Source organism: Patagioenas fasciata, chromosome 1 (assembly GCF_037038585.1).
Source record: "Patagioenas fasciata isolate bPatFas1 chromosome 1, bPatFas1.hap1, whole genome shotgun sequence".
NCBI lineage: Eukaryota > Metazoa > Chordata > Aves > Columbiformes > Columbidae > Patagioenas > Patagioenas fasciata.
In genome coordinates, this window is record NC_092520.1 from 177,412,237 (window position 1) to 177,430,878 (window position 18,642).

An 18,642-nucleotide genomic window follows, 5' to 3' on the forward strand; every position below is an offset into this window, starting at 1 on the left:
GGTTAAAGATGTGCGAGCTGCGCGTACAGAGTTGGGCTCGCAGACCCGAGCCAGCTGGGAAAGGGTAGGGGCTCAGATGAGCGTGTTTCTGCTGCTGCTGTGGCTGGGACTGGTCAAACCCAGAGGATCCCAGATGGTGGCACATGAAGAAATCCAGGGGGAGGGGGAAGGTGCCTCAGCCAAGAGCCTTTCACGTGCCAGACTTTCACATGGACGGGGTCCTGGATCTTCTGAGTCCCTTTGTTCTTTCTGTCTAGGACTCCTTCTCTGTGAAGTCATTTTGATTCTGTGGGCTGCTTGTAACTTCTCTCCTTCTCAGTACACTGATTAATGATGTAGGAGCTAAGTGAAGGAAGAAAGCTCAGTAGTTATTCAAGCTAAAGCATGCTGTTAAAATACAGCAGAATGAGTTGGTTGTTTCACCTTGAACATCTACAGCTAAAGTCAGTCATCTTGTCCATCACACACACTGTTACTGGTTTGATCTACATATTCAGTCAATGTGGACTAGAATGCTATGCTTTAAGGCATCTTTTCCTTTCACCATTTTGTCTTGCTCAAACAACAGTGCTAACTTTAATAGAGCAAAAAGTCATTGTGGGTGATGTATGATCCTTCCCTCCCATTATTGTGACTGACAAGTGCAACTGCTGCCATGTGTGTGAATATGATACCCCAGACCAAACAGCCGGAGAATTTTTTAGCTGCTGACTTGAAGCCTGTGCTCCCATGGGATGATTCAGAAATTCCCCAGCCAGGCAGATAAGGTCTCTTCTTGCTTTTAAGAACAAGGCCTGTACTTGGTCCAGTTGGCAGGAAAGAACGACATAGTGAAAGGTGTGCTCAGATGGCTGGGCTTTCCTGCTTTTCAGGCTGGTAGCCTTTAGAATAATTGCGAAAGTAACAGGGAATATGAAGTGGCTTAAAATTCCATCATGGAAAGGGGGAGTTTCATCTGGTTGGTAAGATGTTACGCAGCAATGTAATGAAGTCTATAACAGGGTCCATAATACACTGGGTGGAGGCACCTTTTGATAGAAACTTGGCAGATTCTGATGAGCAAGTCAGACTGGACAATTTGAGATGAGCAGTGATATCTGAGTTAATAGACAGTGGTCTGGAAGTCTCAGTTCAAACATCAGCAGTGAACTTAAGTAAAATAAAGTTTGAGAGTCAAAGTCCATACCTTCCTACGTAATTACCCTGAGCAAAGGGGAATGACTGGTTGGTGGCATGAGGTAGGGATGAGCTTGGTTCTGGAGGTCTGAGTGTAATGGAAAGCATTCAAAGCCTTCAGAACAGGGATGTGGAAAAGAAATTGGCACAATAGGTGGTGTAATACAAACAGCTTGATATTTTGGAATCTTTTTTATTTTAGGATCAAGCCTCATCTGTGGGGCTTTGTTTCTTCCCTGGCATGTGGGTCTCCCAGTCTTCATCTCTAAGCATCTGTCCTTTCTCTTGATGCTGTCCCAAAGCACAGCAGAAAGACCTGGATTAAAAATAGACTGAGGTACCAGACCATATTTGGGCTGCTCGGTCTGCCTGTTGCAGCCTGTCTCCAAAACCGTTGACACTGCGCATTTCACTTCTGGTGCTGGGTCGCCTGGTTTCTTCCCCCTTCCCAGTTTACATTAGCGCACTTATCCCTAATGGAGAGACCCAGCACAGATAGCTCCAAGTGGAGATGCTAATTAGACTGCGGTACCTCTGACAGCTGAACTGATCTAAAGATTCACTGCTGTCAGAAAGGAGAGATCTGGCTCCAAGCGCATACTCCCACTCCTGTTTAGTGGTTCTGGCATTCTTTACATGAGCCACTTTAATTCACTGACCTGGCAGAAAGCTGTCCAATTCTTTCGCTGCGTTAATGAATTAGAGCAACTCTTGGAGGGATCCAGCAAATGCTGTTGTTGCAAGGTGAGCGTATGGAGAGCATGGCCAGGAGCCGAGAGCAATTGTCAGCTCCCTGCATCTCCCAGTGCTCTACCCGCAGAGGGAAGATTAATCATCCGCTGAACTAAAAAAGCTCGCTTGATAGTAAATGCAATGCACTTAATACTGTGAGCTGATTATTCAAGTCATTTCTCTTGTTAATGTCAGAGGGAAGAATTTGTGTGTCTGTATAAATTACGGAATGCAGCTGGAGGTACAGAAGTAGAGGAATAAGTTTATGTAAATTAATTCACATGAAAATGGCAGGTGCTGTCGCCTTGGTGTTATGTTGTCATGAACCAGTATAAAGCATTATTTAATTACAGAGCATCGTGTATCTCTGCTTCTTGACATGCCATACTGAAACATATTTAACTCATCTGCTATACCATAAAGGGATACTGACTTTCAGATTTCTTAAAGGAGACACATCTGTGGTGGGGGACCTCTATATATCATGTTCAGAAGCAAGACAGGGGAGCTGCTTTGTCATCTGGCTGTGTCCCATACATCTAGCAAGAGTTTGGAAAGAAGGGAGCCAGTGACACCAAGGCTTCCTCAGCTGACTTTTGTAACACATGGATGATGCTATAATGATGACTTTCCCTTGAGTATTCCTTGCCTAGTCTGAGATTGCAGAATTTTCCTCTGTAATTATTTTTCATCACTTTAGTAATTAAAGCAATTGCTCATGTGAGGTATTTCAGGTGAAGAATATGTGTAATGAATATTCTCACTGGTGTTCTGATACTGCTGAGCAGGTAGACAGAAGAAAGAACCAGCTTCAAATAAGCAGCTAGCTGCTGATTGTTTGGCCACCTCAGCTTGGAAATTGCTGTCTTGAGGTAGCGAACTCTGACACTTAACATCAGGAATTTGCTCTGAGTATGAGGCAGATTATTTTATTATTTTGAGTATGAGGCAGATTATTATATTGAGTATGAGGCAGATTATTGTCAACACTTGTAGACTTGTGTCTAGTGAGGCAGATTTAAAAACGATTTTGAAAGAGAGATAGGAAATAAATCAGTAAACATCATTACATTAGAGTATACAGCTGTGGTACTTCTGCATATCTCTCAAAGGTTACAGCAGATCTAGAAGTAGTATAGGGAAAGATAATAGTCATGATGAAAGGGATGTAGCAGGTTCTTTATAAGAAGAAATGAAATCTTCTATTACAAAGAGAGCTGACAGGAATGAAGACGTATGACAAGTACATGGAATACTGAATGGTATGGGGAATAAAATATGGAACTTTCCTGTTTTCACTTACTAGGATGCACGTAGGAAATAATTGGGTGCCACATATGAAAAAAGCAGTTTCGATTTTTGTGGGGGTTTTTTGGTTGTGGGCTTTTTTTGTTTGTTTGTTTGTTTGTTTGTTTGTTTTTTCTTTTTTTTTCCTCTCCATAAAATGGAGAGTTTAGCATTGGAACTCTTGTCCATGGGATGCTTTAGAAGTTGAGACACCAGCTGGCTCAGTTTGCTGGAGGCTGTGCTGGAGAGAAATCACCAAACATTTGCCGTGTTTCTACATTATTCCACAGATGCCACAGATTTGGCTGCTGTCAGACACAGTGGGCTGAATGGATCTTAGTCTGTCGCTGTGTGGCAATCCAGGGCTGACCACCAGCTTGTGAAGTTGTTTTGCCTTCTTTACCCTGTCAGGGCATCCCTGTTTTGTGAGGAACTGCTCACAAAGGGTTTGACATGACCAGCAGAGCAGGTAGCAAAGCTTCCTGTGTACTTTCCTGTGTTAGGTTTGTGTTCTGACTTCATGTGGGGTATATATTTATTTAATGAGGAAAGTTAATAAAATGACTTAACCTTCAGTATGTCCAAGAACAGGTAACTAACAATATGAAAAAACATACCCTGAATTAACATGATGATATTGAAAATAACTAAAGGCCTAGCAGATGCTATTTGGTATGTCCTTAGCAAATTTTTTTTTTTCCTCTGGTTTTTGGCATACAAAGTACTTGGGAACTTTATTAATTGTGCCTCTAGTGTAGCCCAGTTCTTTTTAAAAATATAACACTGCTAGCATCTCTGAGAAATCAAGTACATGGATATAATTCTAAAATCGTATTTACTGCTGTTGAAAGGTGATTATTAGCTCAGCAGTCTTCTGTCTGCTAAACACATGTTGTTTAAGCAGCAGAAGTTCCCATGCCCTTTGCACTTGGATGTGTAGGACCTCAGTCTTGCTCTGGTAGAGTGTGGTGGGGCAGGAGAAGTGTCTTGTGTCTAGTGCCTAATTCTTCACTTGTTTTTCCACCAAACCTGCTCAGTGGGTATTGGTTCATTGGTGGGTGACTGGTTGTTTTGACCTGGGTTCTTGACTAGAAGTTGCAGAGACCTTCACATGTTGCATTGTCTGCACTCTCCTTTGTGGTGGGAAGATTGCCTTCTGCCAGTCACAGCTTTCAGTCCTTGTCTCTGCACTGTTCTTCAAGCTCTTGATCCAAACGACGTAGTGGTTGTGGGGTTTTTTTTCTTTTTTTTCTTTTTTTTTTTTTTTTTCTTGAATCCAAGACTGGTCTAGAACCAGTGGAGGGAGCACAGTCTGTTTCCCAGATTTCGTAAGCCACTCAAGTCTCCTTTTAAATATAGTTATTAGTTACAGTTTGTATTTTGTAAATATTTTCTTTGCAGTGATTTATGGCTCTTAACCTCCTCATTATGATTCACAACATTTTGAACTGCCTACTTCCTGGAGGAGAGGATGGGGATTGTTTTTTTGCTTTTCTGTAACTTGGACCTGAAGCAGTTCCAGTTCTAGTAGCAAGTGGGAGATGGAAACAGAATGTGCTGGGTATTAATAGTGTCTGTCCTGGCCCATCACTTTGGTGTTTGTCTGGCTTGTTGGGGAGGTAACCCTCAGCCCTCTGTCTGGCCACGCAGATGGAGATCTACTCAGAGCTCAGGCACCACTGGCGCTCCTCAGCACTTGCTTGTTCACCAGCTGCTTTAGGACAGAAGACTCTAGTGAAAAGGTGGGAAGATGGTTGCAGAGTGGCCCCCAAACCGTTCACAATGCCCTCCTTCCCTCTTACATGCATATGTGCGCATTTTATACATCCATGCTTCTCTATGCAGTTGCTACTTCTTGCTTATGGTTTCTTTACTGTGGGCACAGGCAGCAAGTAGTTAAAAGTGAAGCACATATCACACGTGTCCTGAGCTCTGATGCACTTCTCAGTGACCTTGAGCAAAGCTCAAAGCTTGCGTGTACAGACATGAATGACATTATCACCTGCATAAGTATATGTTAGACTATGCTGAGGAGGTAAGGTGGATCCAATACTGTTTCTAAAAGCAGGATCTTTGCCGCAGCATGTCTCCATGTTGCCTGATGACAGACATTGAGACCTAGGGAACGTGTATTAGCTCCCTTCTGAGCTGAATTGCTGTCTGTAGGGAAGGGTGAGGACCAGTTCTTTGCTGTGAAGTGTTGATGTGAGGCCAGAAGGAAGGAGCTGAGATTCGATGTGGGGAAGGAATCAGGGTGGGGAGTGAACACTCAGTGAAATGTGGGCTTTTATTGTCTGGCTTGGTCAGGGTAACATTGTTGCTCATCTCCATTATGTGCTGCCTGAGAACACGCTTCAGGCCCTTCCTTTCATCTACTTCCTAATGAATTAAGACAAGGAATAACTATAAAAGGGGAAAAAAAAAAAAAAAAGGCAAGATCTGAGGAGACTGTTTTTTTTTTTCCTTTATGTTGTAGCTGAATGTGTGGCAGTACACAAATGTATTGAGTTAATGTTATAGTGGCTGAAAGTTCAAATCTTACCTTAGGGCCATGGACGATAGAAATGAGGGAACTACAGCATCAAGAGAGAGAAGGTGTTTAATGTTAAGCTACTACTGAAAAATCAGGGTATGTGAAACCCTGAAAAGCATTTGGGGACTCCCAGTGTAGTCAGAAAGGGAAGAGTGGACTGAGATCTCCTGTGCCTTCTATTGTTTCTCCTCTTTCAAGCCTTTGTCTTACTGTACACGTCACATGCTGCAGAATGACTCCAGTGTGGCAGCAGCACTCTGCCATATGCAGGAACAGCTGTGAGTGTTTTTGAGCAGGCCACTGTACATGATACATTGCACCCTTGATAAGAAAGGATTTCCACCCTCTGCCTGCAAACAAATGGATGGGAGAGGAGCGCAGATGACCTCCCCTGTGAAAGTGTCAAATCCAGTCCTGTGCAAGCTATATTTTAATTTAAAGACCAAAACATTTTTGTTGTCGCTGTTCAGAATCTGTACCTTTCATCATTCACACTGCAGAAGACGCGCTAGTGTGTCTGTTTGAAGATGCACCTTTGTGCGTGGGTGTTTGCTCACTTGAAATTCCACACAAAGCCACAGAAAACATGGGATTTGGCAAATTGCACTAGCAGCACTCGAAAATGAGTCGTAGGGATTCCTTTTAGCAGGAGTGTTGATGATTTTGGGGAGTTATTTTGGAGGACTCACTTGCAGGTGTTGTGTATAGTGATGGATAGGCTATTCTTGTGTTTTGTCCTTCTTGGGCAGATTTGCCCTGAGGAGCAAAGGACTCTGATGGAGTCATAAAAATAAAATCACCAAATAGCATGGTGTGATTTAATTGCAAGCCAGCTGCATTGATTCTTCCCCTAGGGTGCATGCTCTGTATGTTTAGAGATGCATTTTGTCATAGGGGTGAGGGTAGGAGAAGACGGGGAACTTAGAGGGGGAGGCAGCTTTTTAGATACGATCAAATGGAAGTTTTTGAGGTTGTTCTTGAAAATTTGATGTTTGGGGGATGGATGAGTCTTAGACAAATAGAAATGTTTAATCCTGCTAGGATTCTGAGACTTGCATGGCTCTGGGAAGTAAAGATACTCGCAGGGCAGTATCTTCATTCTTCCTGTCACAGCTTAATTTATATTAACCTGATCTAACATGTTTTATGCTGCATCTGCAGCCCTACTAAAACAAAATGGAAAGCTGCCACTGCTTTGCTCAGCATGACAAGACCCCAGTACTCACCGTTTGCTTGCTCTTGTCAGTGCATTATAACCAATATGGAAGTTCAAGGTCATGTCTGGAAGAGACATTTCTGGCCAAAAGAAGCTCTCTTAATGTTGCCAGTTTATTTTATCTGTGGAGAGATGTTTTTTTTCCAAATATTCATGAAATGTTGTATATTAAATGATGTGCAGAGCAGTCTAGCAAGTCCAGTCAGTGGTTGGGGAGTCAGTGCAGGCAACTCTTCTGAGATTTCTTTCTTCTTTGATACACAAATTGTGTATTTAAAACAGGAAGGGGAAAAAAAAAAAAAAAGACGCTCTTCCCTGCCCCCCTCAATCTTTACTTTTGAGGCCTGTATGTGTTGTTGAAGGTGCTTAGGAAAGGCTGACTCTAGCAATTACATGGTCCTTGCCTTCTGGTAGAACTTCTTTTCACTTGATGGGTTGAGGAAGAAGCCAGGTTGGCATCTAAAGAAATGAAATTACACTTAAAAGTGCGTCATACGAGTGGTCAAAGCGTGATTCTCAGGAGGCCGAGGCAAGCAGCAGGAGGTTGAGTGCATGGGTTGGGTGCCCTCTGAACAACTTGGCCTGTCCATGTATGCTCTTGGAAAGGGACAGAGCAATAAACCAGACCAATTTGTAGTCTATTTTGTCTGTAGCTTTGAGGTTTTGAGGTAATTTTTCTGACTAAAGTGTGGAAAATACCATTTTCTCACCAAGCCAATTGGCAAAGGGGTGTTGCCTTCGTATTTAGTGCTGTGTTCAAAATTGAGCACTTCTTAGTCTAAGCCCATCACAAGTAGCTGATGTTCTCTTCCTTTTTTCTCCCCTGCCAGTCATCTCTGCGGAGGCCTTAGGTCTCTCCTCTGCCATGCTGGTCTCCCTTATTCCTCTGCCTTCTTGCTGTATTTCTTCTGTGCACAAGTGCCCCTGGCCCCTGCTTTGACCTGGCTTTGCTGTACCACTCAGTGCTTGGGGATGCTGGAACAAATTCCCTTGTTTTAGCTGTGGAATTGGTAGCAGAGAGTAGCACTTGGAGTTTTTATGAATCTTGCGGTGGTAACGACTGTTTGCTGTCTCTGGGCTGACTTTTAAATGTATGAGAGAGGTTAAGCAAAGACAACCGTAAGCTGTTCGTATATGGATTTTTGCCATTTAATTATAGATCTTCTTTTGGGGTAATGTTTATCTGAAGAGAGCTCGGCAGAGCAGATGCCGTTTTGCCTGAAGATGCATTTCTGGTATTGGCCCAGTGAAGAGCTGCCACTTCAGCTGTGGGATTTTGATGATGGCATGAACATCCTGCCACATGGGATTAGAGTGGCAGTGCCACCTCCCAGCTTCAGGATATGAAAGATCCGCCTCTTCATTAGGACTTTCCTATGGTGGCAGCTGAAGTGAGGAAGAACAGGCGAAAAGAGAGGAGCAATTTGAGAAAACCAAAGGCAAATTTACTAAGCTAAAAGGTGATATGAGGGGAGGGAGGCTGAGATCTCATTACTGTTTACTTATGGAAAGGGAGGGCAAGAACAACGGATCAATTGTTAAGCGTTACTGACTTTATCAAAATAATTGTCAAGTGCTAGATAATAGCAATTGCAAGTGTAGTACTGATACCTAAAAAGAGATAGTCAAAGCACGGGAAAGGAAGTTGTGTGGTTTGTATTCATGCACACTCTTTTGTCTTTGTGATTTCAGCAGACGGAAGGAGGGGCACAGACAGATGGACAGCAATCACAGACACAGAACAGTGAGAATACCGAGAGCAAATCCACTCCTAAACGACTTCATGTGTCTAACATTCCCTTCCGCTTTCGAGATCCTGACCTTCGGCAGATGTTTGGGGTAAGTTACCAGTGCCTTTTAAGGCATGACAGATTCTCCTTCCCCCCAGGTGGGACATGTGGTGCTGTTGTATTCATGCGGATGAAAAGCCCTTCCCCCTCCTTTTAGTTAGCATGCTGTAAAATATTTGCAGGACTAGGACAATTGGTAGCACTTAGCTGGTAAATACACATGAAAACTGTAACTGTTTTGTTCATATCAAAATGTTCAGTGTAACCTACCAGTTGGTTTGGAGAGAAAACAAACAAAAAAACAAACCAACCCTGAAACTTCACCTTATTTCCTAGTAAAGACTAGCATTGAATGTTGTCTCAATATATCCCTTGCAAAGCACTGTGTTTCAGTTGCTTAGAAACTTGTTGAAATATTTACGTCTTTCCTCATGATCCGTTTCTGTGATGAAAAATTGCTGGAAGGAATTGGCCAACTAGCAGTTGCATGTGGAAAAGCTAGTGCAAGTCAGATGGTATTTTACATTGTGTATGATATACATTCTGTTTCTTCTGACCAAATAGTTTGTCTTTGTTAATCTTCGTATGCTATTCATCATTCTCAGTTTATAAGCTCTTGGAGGAAGAGTTTGTTCACATGTGTATAGATGGTGACTCATTCCTCATGAACACAGAGATAAATGAGCTAGATGCTTCGTGACCTAACCTTCAGGTGAAGATATCTATATATCATCATCATCAGGAATATTTGACTTGTTGATATGATGGTAGCATCCTTGGTTGATGGCATGTTTTTAAAGTCTTCAGAAATATTATTAATAAAGTTAATTGTTGCTGCCTGTGTAAGGTACAATGCAGAGGACTCAAGTCAGGAAAGACCAAAGCTAAGGTTCCTCTTGCCACCTTAGGCTATGAGTGTATACGGTGGTCCTAACTGCATAGCCAGCTCCCCCTCCAAATTCTGCAGTATTCCTGTTTCAGTTGTTGAATCTCTTCAGCCATCTATGTGTGTATGTATGAATGCACATACACACACTCTCACATGTGGAGTAATGTCATGATATTGTGAATGTGTTGAATTCAGCGACTTCAAGCTTAGACTGCTATAAACGAGAGAAGAGTTGGGCTTATCTGTTTGTAGCTTGGACAGTAAAAATTGAACAGAGTGCATAGATGTTAAAAATTTTGGTGATGGTCTTCCACTAGAGTCCCAATTGTTATGTATTGTGAGAGATCTTTGCTCCTTGTTCTTGAAGCTTTTTGTGTCCGTAAGAAACTATTTTGTGGATGAGACCAAATGGAGAGGAGGGCATGGCTGCTATTCAGAGGGACCTGGCCAGGATGGAGAAGTGAGCTGACAGGAATCTTAAGATACTCAAAAGATACCTAAGATACTCAAAAGAGAGCCTTCCATCCGGGAGGGAATAACCTCTGCCAGCAGTACAGGCTGGGGAGCGGTTACCTAGGAGGACACTCTGCAGTGAAAGATTTTTGAGGTTTTGATGGACAAAAAAAAATCAAACAAGAGCAGCAGCGTGCCATTGTGGCAGAGGCAGCCTGGGTTGTGTTAGTGAGTAGTAGTAGTAGTAGGCTTCGGGAAGTGATCCTTTCCCTGTCTTCAGCACTTCTTGGACTGCCTCTGGAATATTCTGTCTAGTTTGGGCTCCCCAGTACAAGAAGTACATTTCATCTAAGTGAAATACTGGAGCAAGCCCAGTGGGTACCACTGAGATGGTCAGGGGGCTGGAGAATCTGGCATGTGGGCAGAGACTGAGACCTCGGACTGTTCAGCCTTCAGAAGGCAAAGGGGGGATATTTTTGTTGTCTGCAACTACCTCATCAGAGGATACATAAAAGATGTAACCATATTGTTTTTGACTTTGTGTAATGGTGAGATGAGAGACAATAAACACAAGTTAGAACTTGTGAAATTTCAAATAGATATCAGGAATTTATTTTTTGGGTTTTTTCTCTTTTAACTGTGAGAGTGGTTAAATAGTGGCACTCGTTGCCCAGGGAGGTTGCAGAACCTCCATCTTGAAGGTATTTTACTTGACTGGACACAGCCTGGCCAGCCAGATCTCATTAGACCTGCTTTGAGGTCTGGAGGTAGTTCCCAGCCAAACTTATGATTCTGTGGTTCTGTTGCAAGAGGCCTGGGTTTGCTTCCGTGCTGTTCGTACATTAGATTGTCACACTCTTGACATCTCTGGGAATGTTTTCAGGGTGAAACTCATCTCCTGGCAATCTGTGAGTGCTGAATCTCCTCAGTTGCCGGTTCTGCTATTGTGTTTTTTAGCTTGTTTTATGCTGTTGCAGGGCTGTGCCGTTGGCAGTTCTGTCCGGTTTGGATAAGCCGGTTGCTGAAATCACAGCCAGTTCTTGGACCACCTGCTACAATCTGTATTTAGCATGTCCTGCTCTGTGCTCCTGCTGCTCCCTTCTCCTGGGAGCTGTATCTCTTACATAAACTGTTCCACGTTGCTACTGCCCCTTCCCTCGAGACCAGTGCTTGGTTTGACAACTGGCTCCTTTCACACTCGTTCACCTTGATGCTGTCCCTCCCTGTGCTCCTGGTGTGAGAGTTGCGGATAAAATGGAAATGATGAGAACATCCATGTCCTGGTGACTCTTACCTCTGCTTTGCAGATGAGGACACCCAGGCAACGTGAATGAACTGCTATACTGAGAAGTGACTTCTACAAAATGTAGCCTAACTGCTTGCATTAAGGTTTCCCATGCTTTTTTTTGGCCCAAATGGTGCATAAATGGTTGTACATAGAAAGGCTGGAGAAATACACAGTATGAGTTTGTTTCTTTTGTTCCCCAAGTTACTTGGTTTTGGTTTGTTTTTTTCCCTAAGCATCATCTCCAGTCCCAGCACACTGATGTAATTTTAACTGGGATAAGTTGTATAATCCCTATAAAACCTTTTGTTGGTTCACTTGGCCTTGTGTTTGCTGATAGGTGTGCCCACCAGAAGAGCATTTATCTTTTGGGACATAAAAAAACCCCACATGCCATTTTCCTGTAATAGAGAACTTCACTTCTTTGTCAAGGAAATAATCAATGGTTCTCGCAGATCTTTCTTTTTCTCTCACGGCTGCTTTTCTCAGCACGCTCAGAGCCTCAAGCAGGGGAGCATTTCTCTTGGAATCCTCCTTGCTCCTATTTCTTTTTCAGGATCAGGATGCTTTCCCTTGGGTGATTCACTGAACCTACCCTTTCTCCTACAGGGGGTTGTTTGAGTCTTCAGCTGTGGCTGGCCTGTAACCCCCATCTTTTCCTTCTGCCTTCTGTGTGTCAGGTCACATCTCCTCAACGTCGTATCTGAGAGACTCAAAATCCTTGCCTGGAGTGATTTTTCCCAAGCTAGTGTACAAGGAGAGGAATTGGGTAGACAGCAAAGTCGTGGAGGAAGAAATAAATGTGATAGTAGGGAGGGAGTAAAGAAAGTCCCCTGAGGATGGAACAGCATGTGAGAGGTCAGCCCAGTCCTGGGGCACAGAACATTAGCTGATGCTTTCATCCAGGCTTGAGTAGAGGTGGACTTGAGATTTGTTGTCCCGTGTGTGATTAAATGGATATTACGTAACGCTTTCTAACTTTCACTGTTTGTGAGAGCTGCAGACATAAGGATTTCCTGACAAATTCAAGTTCACAGAATCATAGAATGTAAGGGATTGGAAGGGACCTCAAGAGATCATCCAGTCCAATCCCCCTGCTGGAGCACGAACACCTGGATGAGGCTACACAGGAATGTATCCAGTCGGGTTTTGAATGTCTTCAGAGGAGACTCTATAACCCCCCTGTGCAGGCTGTTCCAGTGCTCTGACACCCTCACTGTGAAGAAGTTACTTGTTTCAAACCATCTCTTACCTATTATGTGTTTCTAGCAGGTCCTTGAGAGATCCTCAGGAATGGAACAAACATTTCCTTATGTATATGCTTTTTATAGGGAGGCTGCTTAAAACAGGTAATATTTACTTGACATTTCATGATGCCAATAAAAAGACTTCCAGAAAACTCCTAGAAGGAATAAGTAATTTTTTAAATGCGCATAGTTTTGTGCCCTCTGTAGAACAAATCAATAGCTGACCTTGTTCTAGCAGATAAGGAAGAGTTAATAGCTGACCTGAAACCCTATGGTTGCCTAGGCACCGGTGATTGTTATTTGTATTTACTTTGTGCAAGCAGAATATGGCATCAGACAGTAATGTAAGGAGCTTTAGAAAAGTCTGTTTCTTCGCATTTAAACAATTGGCAGGATAACTGCCCGGGAAGGTACTTTTAAAAGGGAAGTGTTAATGGAAGCTATAAAGTATTAAACAAAATGATACTGATGGCCAAAAAGGCATGATTCCAGAGTCACTGAAACTGTGTTAATAAGACACAAAGCATTCTTCATGTTAGGTAGGAGGAGGAAGTAAATGGTAGTGAATAGAATTGCAAACTTAAAGAAACCGGTGAAAAAGAAAGCATGCTAATCATGGAGAAATCAGTGATGTAGGTTCAGAGGAAAAGATGTCAATTTTTTACATGCAGAGAAAAGCTCTAGGTGTAGGTACAATATAAAATTAGGAAATAGTTATGTGTTTTGGGGGGAGGAAAAACCAAACCAAGAACAGAAAAACTATTAAAAAACAAAACAACAAGCAAACAAAAAACCAAACCAAACTTGCTGTGTTTATGATTTAAGAGGTATTTGTAACACATCTGGTTTTGTAAATAATTCATGACAAAAAAGAATGAGACAGTACTTGCTAATATTTAAAACCCAGCAGATGTAGATAAGGTATATCCAAAGGCGACAACCAAAGCGAGAAGCTCTTTTGTTCATTAATGTTAATTTTTAGCCAATGCTTGTAAGCTAGGGGAGTTGCAGAAGGCTGGAATGGTGCCCATCAAGATCTACTGTTGAAAATAATTGAAAAGGATGACCCAAATAGCTACAAACTATCTGTGTGTTGATTTAAGAAACAAAAAAATTTTAGGAAGTTTTAAAAAACATTAGAATCTGACAAAATGGTTAAATATCTATTCAGCGTGACTTTGTGTAAAGTAATATACATTTTTGCAGACAAAGCAATACTGATATAGTTGAATATTGTTCAGCTAGTTTAATTCATCCAAGTGACCAATGTTAGTTTTTAAGAAAAAGAATTCTTATCTCAAATAAACACAGCACAACATTAGAGGAATCAAAAACCTCTTTAATGACAGATAATAAAAAGCAGTAGTTATTGGGGAGATATCAGTGATCAAGACAGTTTCTCATGTCAGTTTCCCCAGGGGTCTGTTTCAGTCAGTGTTCTGTTCAGGATCTGTATCAACCCATGGAGACAGTACTATTAAAACCTTGCTGGTAAGGTTTGCAGTTAAAAAACTATTTGAGGAGGGGGAAAGAGAAAGATCTGGTTACTGTTAGAGAATGACTTGAAAAACCTGGTTAACATGTGATAAATCTGACAAAAACAGGTTTGATGCAGCTCAGCGCAGTGTACTGCGTACGTGGAAACCAGGCTGCGCTTGCGGGTTGGAAAGCTTTCTTTGGAAAACATGGTTTTGGAGAGTACTAGCGATTGTTGAAGATGGTTGCTTCAATGACACAAAGGCAGATACCAGGTTGAAGGAGAGTTGTGGTCTTGCTCATGTTCAAATTTGAGAAGGCTGTAACTACATGGTTTTGTTTACTTCAGAGACCAGCTTAGGACAAAAAAAAAATCATCTAGGGTTTGTAAGATGGTTTGTTTGGCTTTTTAACTGTGTAATATGTTGGGTACGTGATTTGCTCAGCTTATTAAAGTGACATTGGTGGATGGCATGTCTGTTGTTTACAGGTGCTTATGCATGGATGATACCTACTAATAGGGGGTTTAGGTCTTGTTTACAGTCACAAGATTTTCCAGTTGGAAGCTGAAATTAAACACAAGTAACTTTGAAATAGAAGAAAAGTTCTTAGTGATTTTGGCTAATTTAAGCAATGGAACAGCTTACGAGGGAACAGAAGAGTTGCCATCAGTGCTAAAAACAAGTTAGAAACTCTTTTCAAAAGCTTACTATACAGTTTCTGAGGGACATTCTTTGTCTAGTGTGTGTAAGGACTCTGATGATGGTAGTAGATGGTAGTAGTCTTCTCCATAACTGCTGGTAGGCGGTCCCCTTCATTGCTGGACTATGTATGCAGAAGAAAAGCTCGTATTTCACTCAACATGTTTCCAATCCTTTCAACTCTGTGCTTTGATTGTGTCTGTGCTTGTATCTCATGGTTGATAGCTTCAGTCCTTCCCTCTTAGGCTTCAAGAAACAGTTTTCCTCCCAGTATAGAACTGGTTGAGATACTTCGGGCAGTTCTGCACTTGAGAGTCAGATGGACTTCGGAGTCTCCTGGGGAAGACAGAGGCCAAGTTGGACTGCATGCAAGAGGAAAATCCATCTGTTCTCAAGCTGAACCATGAACTGCCTCCACAAAAACAAGCCATGTGAATTGTTTTGGTAGTTCTTATATGTTTCTGTGCACTAAGTCCTTCTTTTCTCTTGTGAGAGCAACAATACAAGGAGTCAGATTTGATGCTACTCAGAATTTACTGTGGTGAAATGCTCTTTGCTCAAGAAACTTCAACTATTTTTAAAAAAGGAGATGGTATAAGATAAAAACAAGGACTATGTTGATGACGATTGCAGATGAAGGTGGGATAGCACAGTACAGGCTGTGAATTCTCTCAGGCTTTGGCTTCAGGTGGAGGTGTTGCCTTCTTTACAACATACTCACTCCATGGCTACTCGTAGGCTGTTAACTGCTTCTGGTGGGGAACATTGTCAGCCCAATCAATAAAGGGGTTTTGTGTGTTATCAGCTACAACACTAATAATGCATAGCTGTTTAATATAATGGTGACCATTCTGTCACATTTAATAACTTCAGTCAATGACATTAGTAATAACTTCATTTATTAAACATGACAGAACGGTAGGTACTTTTTTTAACACTGGATTTTAAGGCAGGTACTGTTGTTACTGTGTCACTACTGTGGGGTCCTTTATAGTGTATGTTAGCCGTAGACCACTGCTCTGTGTGACCCAAGCAACACAGCTCTGGGAGCTGAGATATTTTTGGAAGCTCTTGTAGCCTTCGGATCTCGGCCTCTGGGGAAACATTTTGGCACTTCACACTTCCTAAAATATCTCAGTGGATATAATTTCTCATTCAATTTCATTTTAATGTCAAGAGTGCAAAACACCTCCATAAGCCTATAGTTTGAGGTTAAAGCAATAACAAGCTAGACTACAGACTCTTTCTCACCAAGAATTTGGTAGAATTTTAAGTCCATATTGGCCAGTAAATAAATTTAAATCCACAAGTAATTAACGATACACGAGTATTGGCAACAACAGAAAACTGCTCATTAGGTGTTAAGGTAAGTAGGTGAGTAATATGATAGACTAAGAAGCTCTGACCTTCAGGTGTTGATGGAGCGAGGCCTGAATACAGCAGTAGGAAAGCTGCTGAAAGGGACTCTGCTTTCTGAGTGGATTGGACATCTAAAGGATGAAATCCTGCCTTCTGGATATCAAGATGTATTTTAGACTTTTTAATCTCTGACTAATACTGACCACTCATCACACATAGCAAGTCTGATGTGCCAGTATTGGTGGACAAACGTTCTGACACAAGGTGGCCTCTTTGTGACTCTTTTTGCGGTGAGAGAGAGCTCCAGCCCTGTCACAGGGCAGGACTTTGTTCCTGCTGATGTTGCTTAGAGCTGGAGAAGACGCTGCTGTTTACACTGATATGTTTCACCAGGGCAATTTCTGGAGTCACCTTTTGCAAAGGACTTGTGTACTCGTTGTTACTTGAGCATCCTGCCTTGTCTGAAGGGCTGTGCTGGGGACCATGGTGCTTCTGCATGAGGGTGCTGGTAACACTCCAGCTGTCAGCAGCTATTGCTCTGTCTTGCTCTGCAAAAGCTGTGTGCTGATGCCAGAGGACATAGAAACTTCTGTAGTGACCATCTGGTGGAAGGCAGCAGTGACTGGATCATACATTTATCTAAGATTTGTTTATGTTTTCATGTGAGTTAATAGAAGAGTCTGCACTGAGACTGGGCTGAATGTCATTTAGGAAACAGTGCTGTGCTGTAGCTGGATTTACTTGCATGAAGGGCTTGGGTAAAATTACATGGAGTTGTCTTTTATAGCCCAGTTTTATATATATCCAGTCTACATGTCTGAGTCCTCTCAAACTGAGTTTTGAATGTATGCTGCTTTTGTGGGCATGAGTCCAAGTACCTTTTCTGTGGCAGCAGTACCAGGTTACAGTTCAGTCACACCTCTGGGGATGGCACAAGGCAGGAACAAGGAGCTGGAAGTATAGACCTGGAAGCTGGCCTGGTGTTAAGATCTCTGGAACTGTACCCCGTTGTACTGTTCACCTCCATCTTGCTGTTTGGTGTGAGAATCTTTTATTTGTGAGTCAGAGTATAACAAATGACTGAGAAACTATGTTCCTCGTCACTTTGTTTGCTGGGATGGCTGCAGTCTGTAAACCCGTGCTCTTCGTCTGGCTTCCTTTTAAAGTCTGGCTTCTTAGAAAACATCTGTGTTGTGTTGGGCAACAGGTCAACCCTAACAAGGGCTTGTTGGTGCTTGTTTACTGTCTGTTCAGTTGGTAAACTGCGGAAGTGCTTTGTTTATAAATCCTGGATGCTTCCATCTTTCTGTTAACAAAACGTGCTGGTGTAGCTTGACTGAACAAGGTTGGCTGTAATAGGGTTGACCCCACTATTTTGAAGAGGTGTGATCCAGCTTTAGGTGGGGAAGTTCAGCGTAGTGATAGCATAGCTCTGGCAGACCCCGTGCTGCTGTAACTAAGCACTGACTAATACACGCTACAGTGGAGCCAGCTGTTCTCAGCTGAAAGTACATCCCATGGAGCTGGGAGCTGGAGTACAGATGCTCCCTGCATATGAAATGCTCTTGCTCATGCACCTTAAGCCTAAGGCCCTGAAATGGTTTCCTGCATAGGAGTGTGGTTCCCTGGCTATTTTGTATTTCGATGATCTTTGAGAATAGATTGTTTGGCACCCTTGAGGTTTAGCTGGGTCACTGCACTCATCTCAGTGAATTTTGTAGGGCCAGTGCAAAGCTGCTTGGGCATACAGAGTTCTCTTGTAGGGATGTGAGGTTGTTGAATTGTGGGTTATGTTACCTTTTGTTGTTTCTTGATTTCTAGAGATTTTGCCTTGTACTCCCTGTTGTTTGCATCTTTAGGGTTAAGTTGTCTGGCATATTTTGGAGCTGATTTTGAAAGCTCTAGACAGGGAGAGGCGGCAGGGCCAGCTGGAACAGAGCCTGCAGGAGGGGCCCTACCAAACTGTCAGTGCCTTGGAAGGCAAAAGCTCTCTGGTGCCAGGTCTCTCAAATTTATTACATGTAATGTAGTTATGGCCTCTGCTGGAAAAATCTGCTGCCTTCATGTCATCTGGGTAGGAAGAAACACGCAGCATGATATACCCTTCCTTGCACAATGCCCTTGCATCTATGGTAAGGTACCTCATGTTCAAGCAAGAAAATTGGGTTCTGGTCATAGCTGATGTCTGTTAATATCTTTATGCCTCTTACAGCTATTATTTCCAACAGACCCTGCTACCACTGTAGCAGAGATGATTCTCATTTACCTGCTTTACAGAAAAATAGCTAAAAGCTTGTACAAGGCCACTTCAGGGAATGGAGCACAAAGATATAAAAAAGATGCTATAGCTCCTATGCCGTGGCATGACTCAAGTGTTTGTGTATTTCTGTCCATCATATGGTGTGTGCGCAAGTGGTTCACCTGACACGTGATGAGGGATCCTGGCTTTTTGGACATGGAAGGGAGCATTTGTGATGTGTGATCCTGCAGTGCTTTTT

General features: G+C 42.5%; 1 protein-coding gene across 21 annotated transcripts in view; it reads left to right on the plus strand.

The window, feature by feature from the left end:
- The window catches only part of RBFOX2 (RNA binding fox-1 homolog 2), a 175,438-nt gene that overhangs the window by 116,068 nt on the left and 40,728 nt on the right, over positions 1-18,642 (plus strand). For all 21 annotated transcript variants that reach the window (XM_071802302.1, XM_071802296.1, XM_071802290.1 and 18 more), the window contains one exon: positions 8,637-8,783. In XM_071802302.1, coding sequence (XP_071658403.1) covers positions 8,637-8,783 — 147 coding nt within the window. The remainder of the gene's footprint in view (positions 1-8,636; positions 8,784-18,642) is intronic.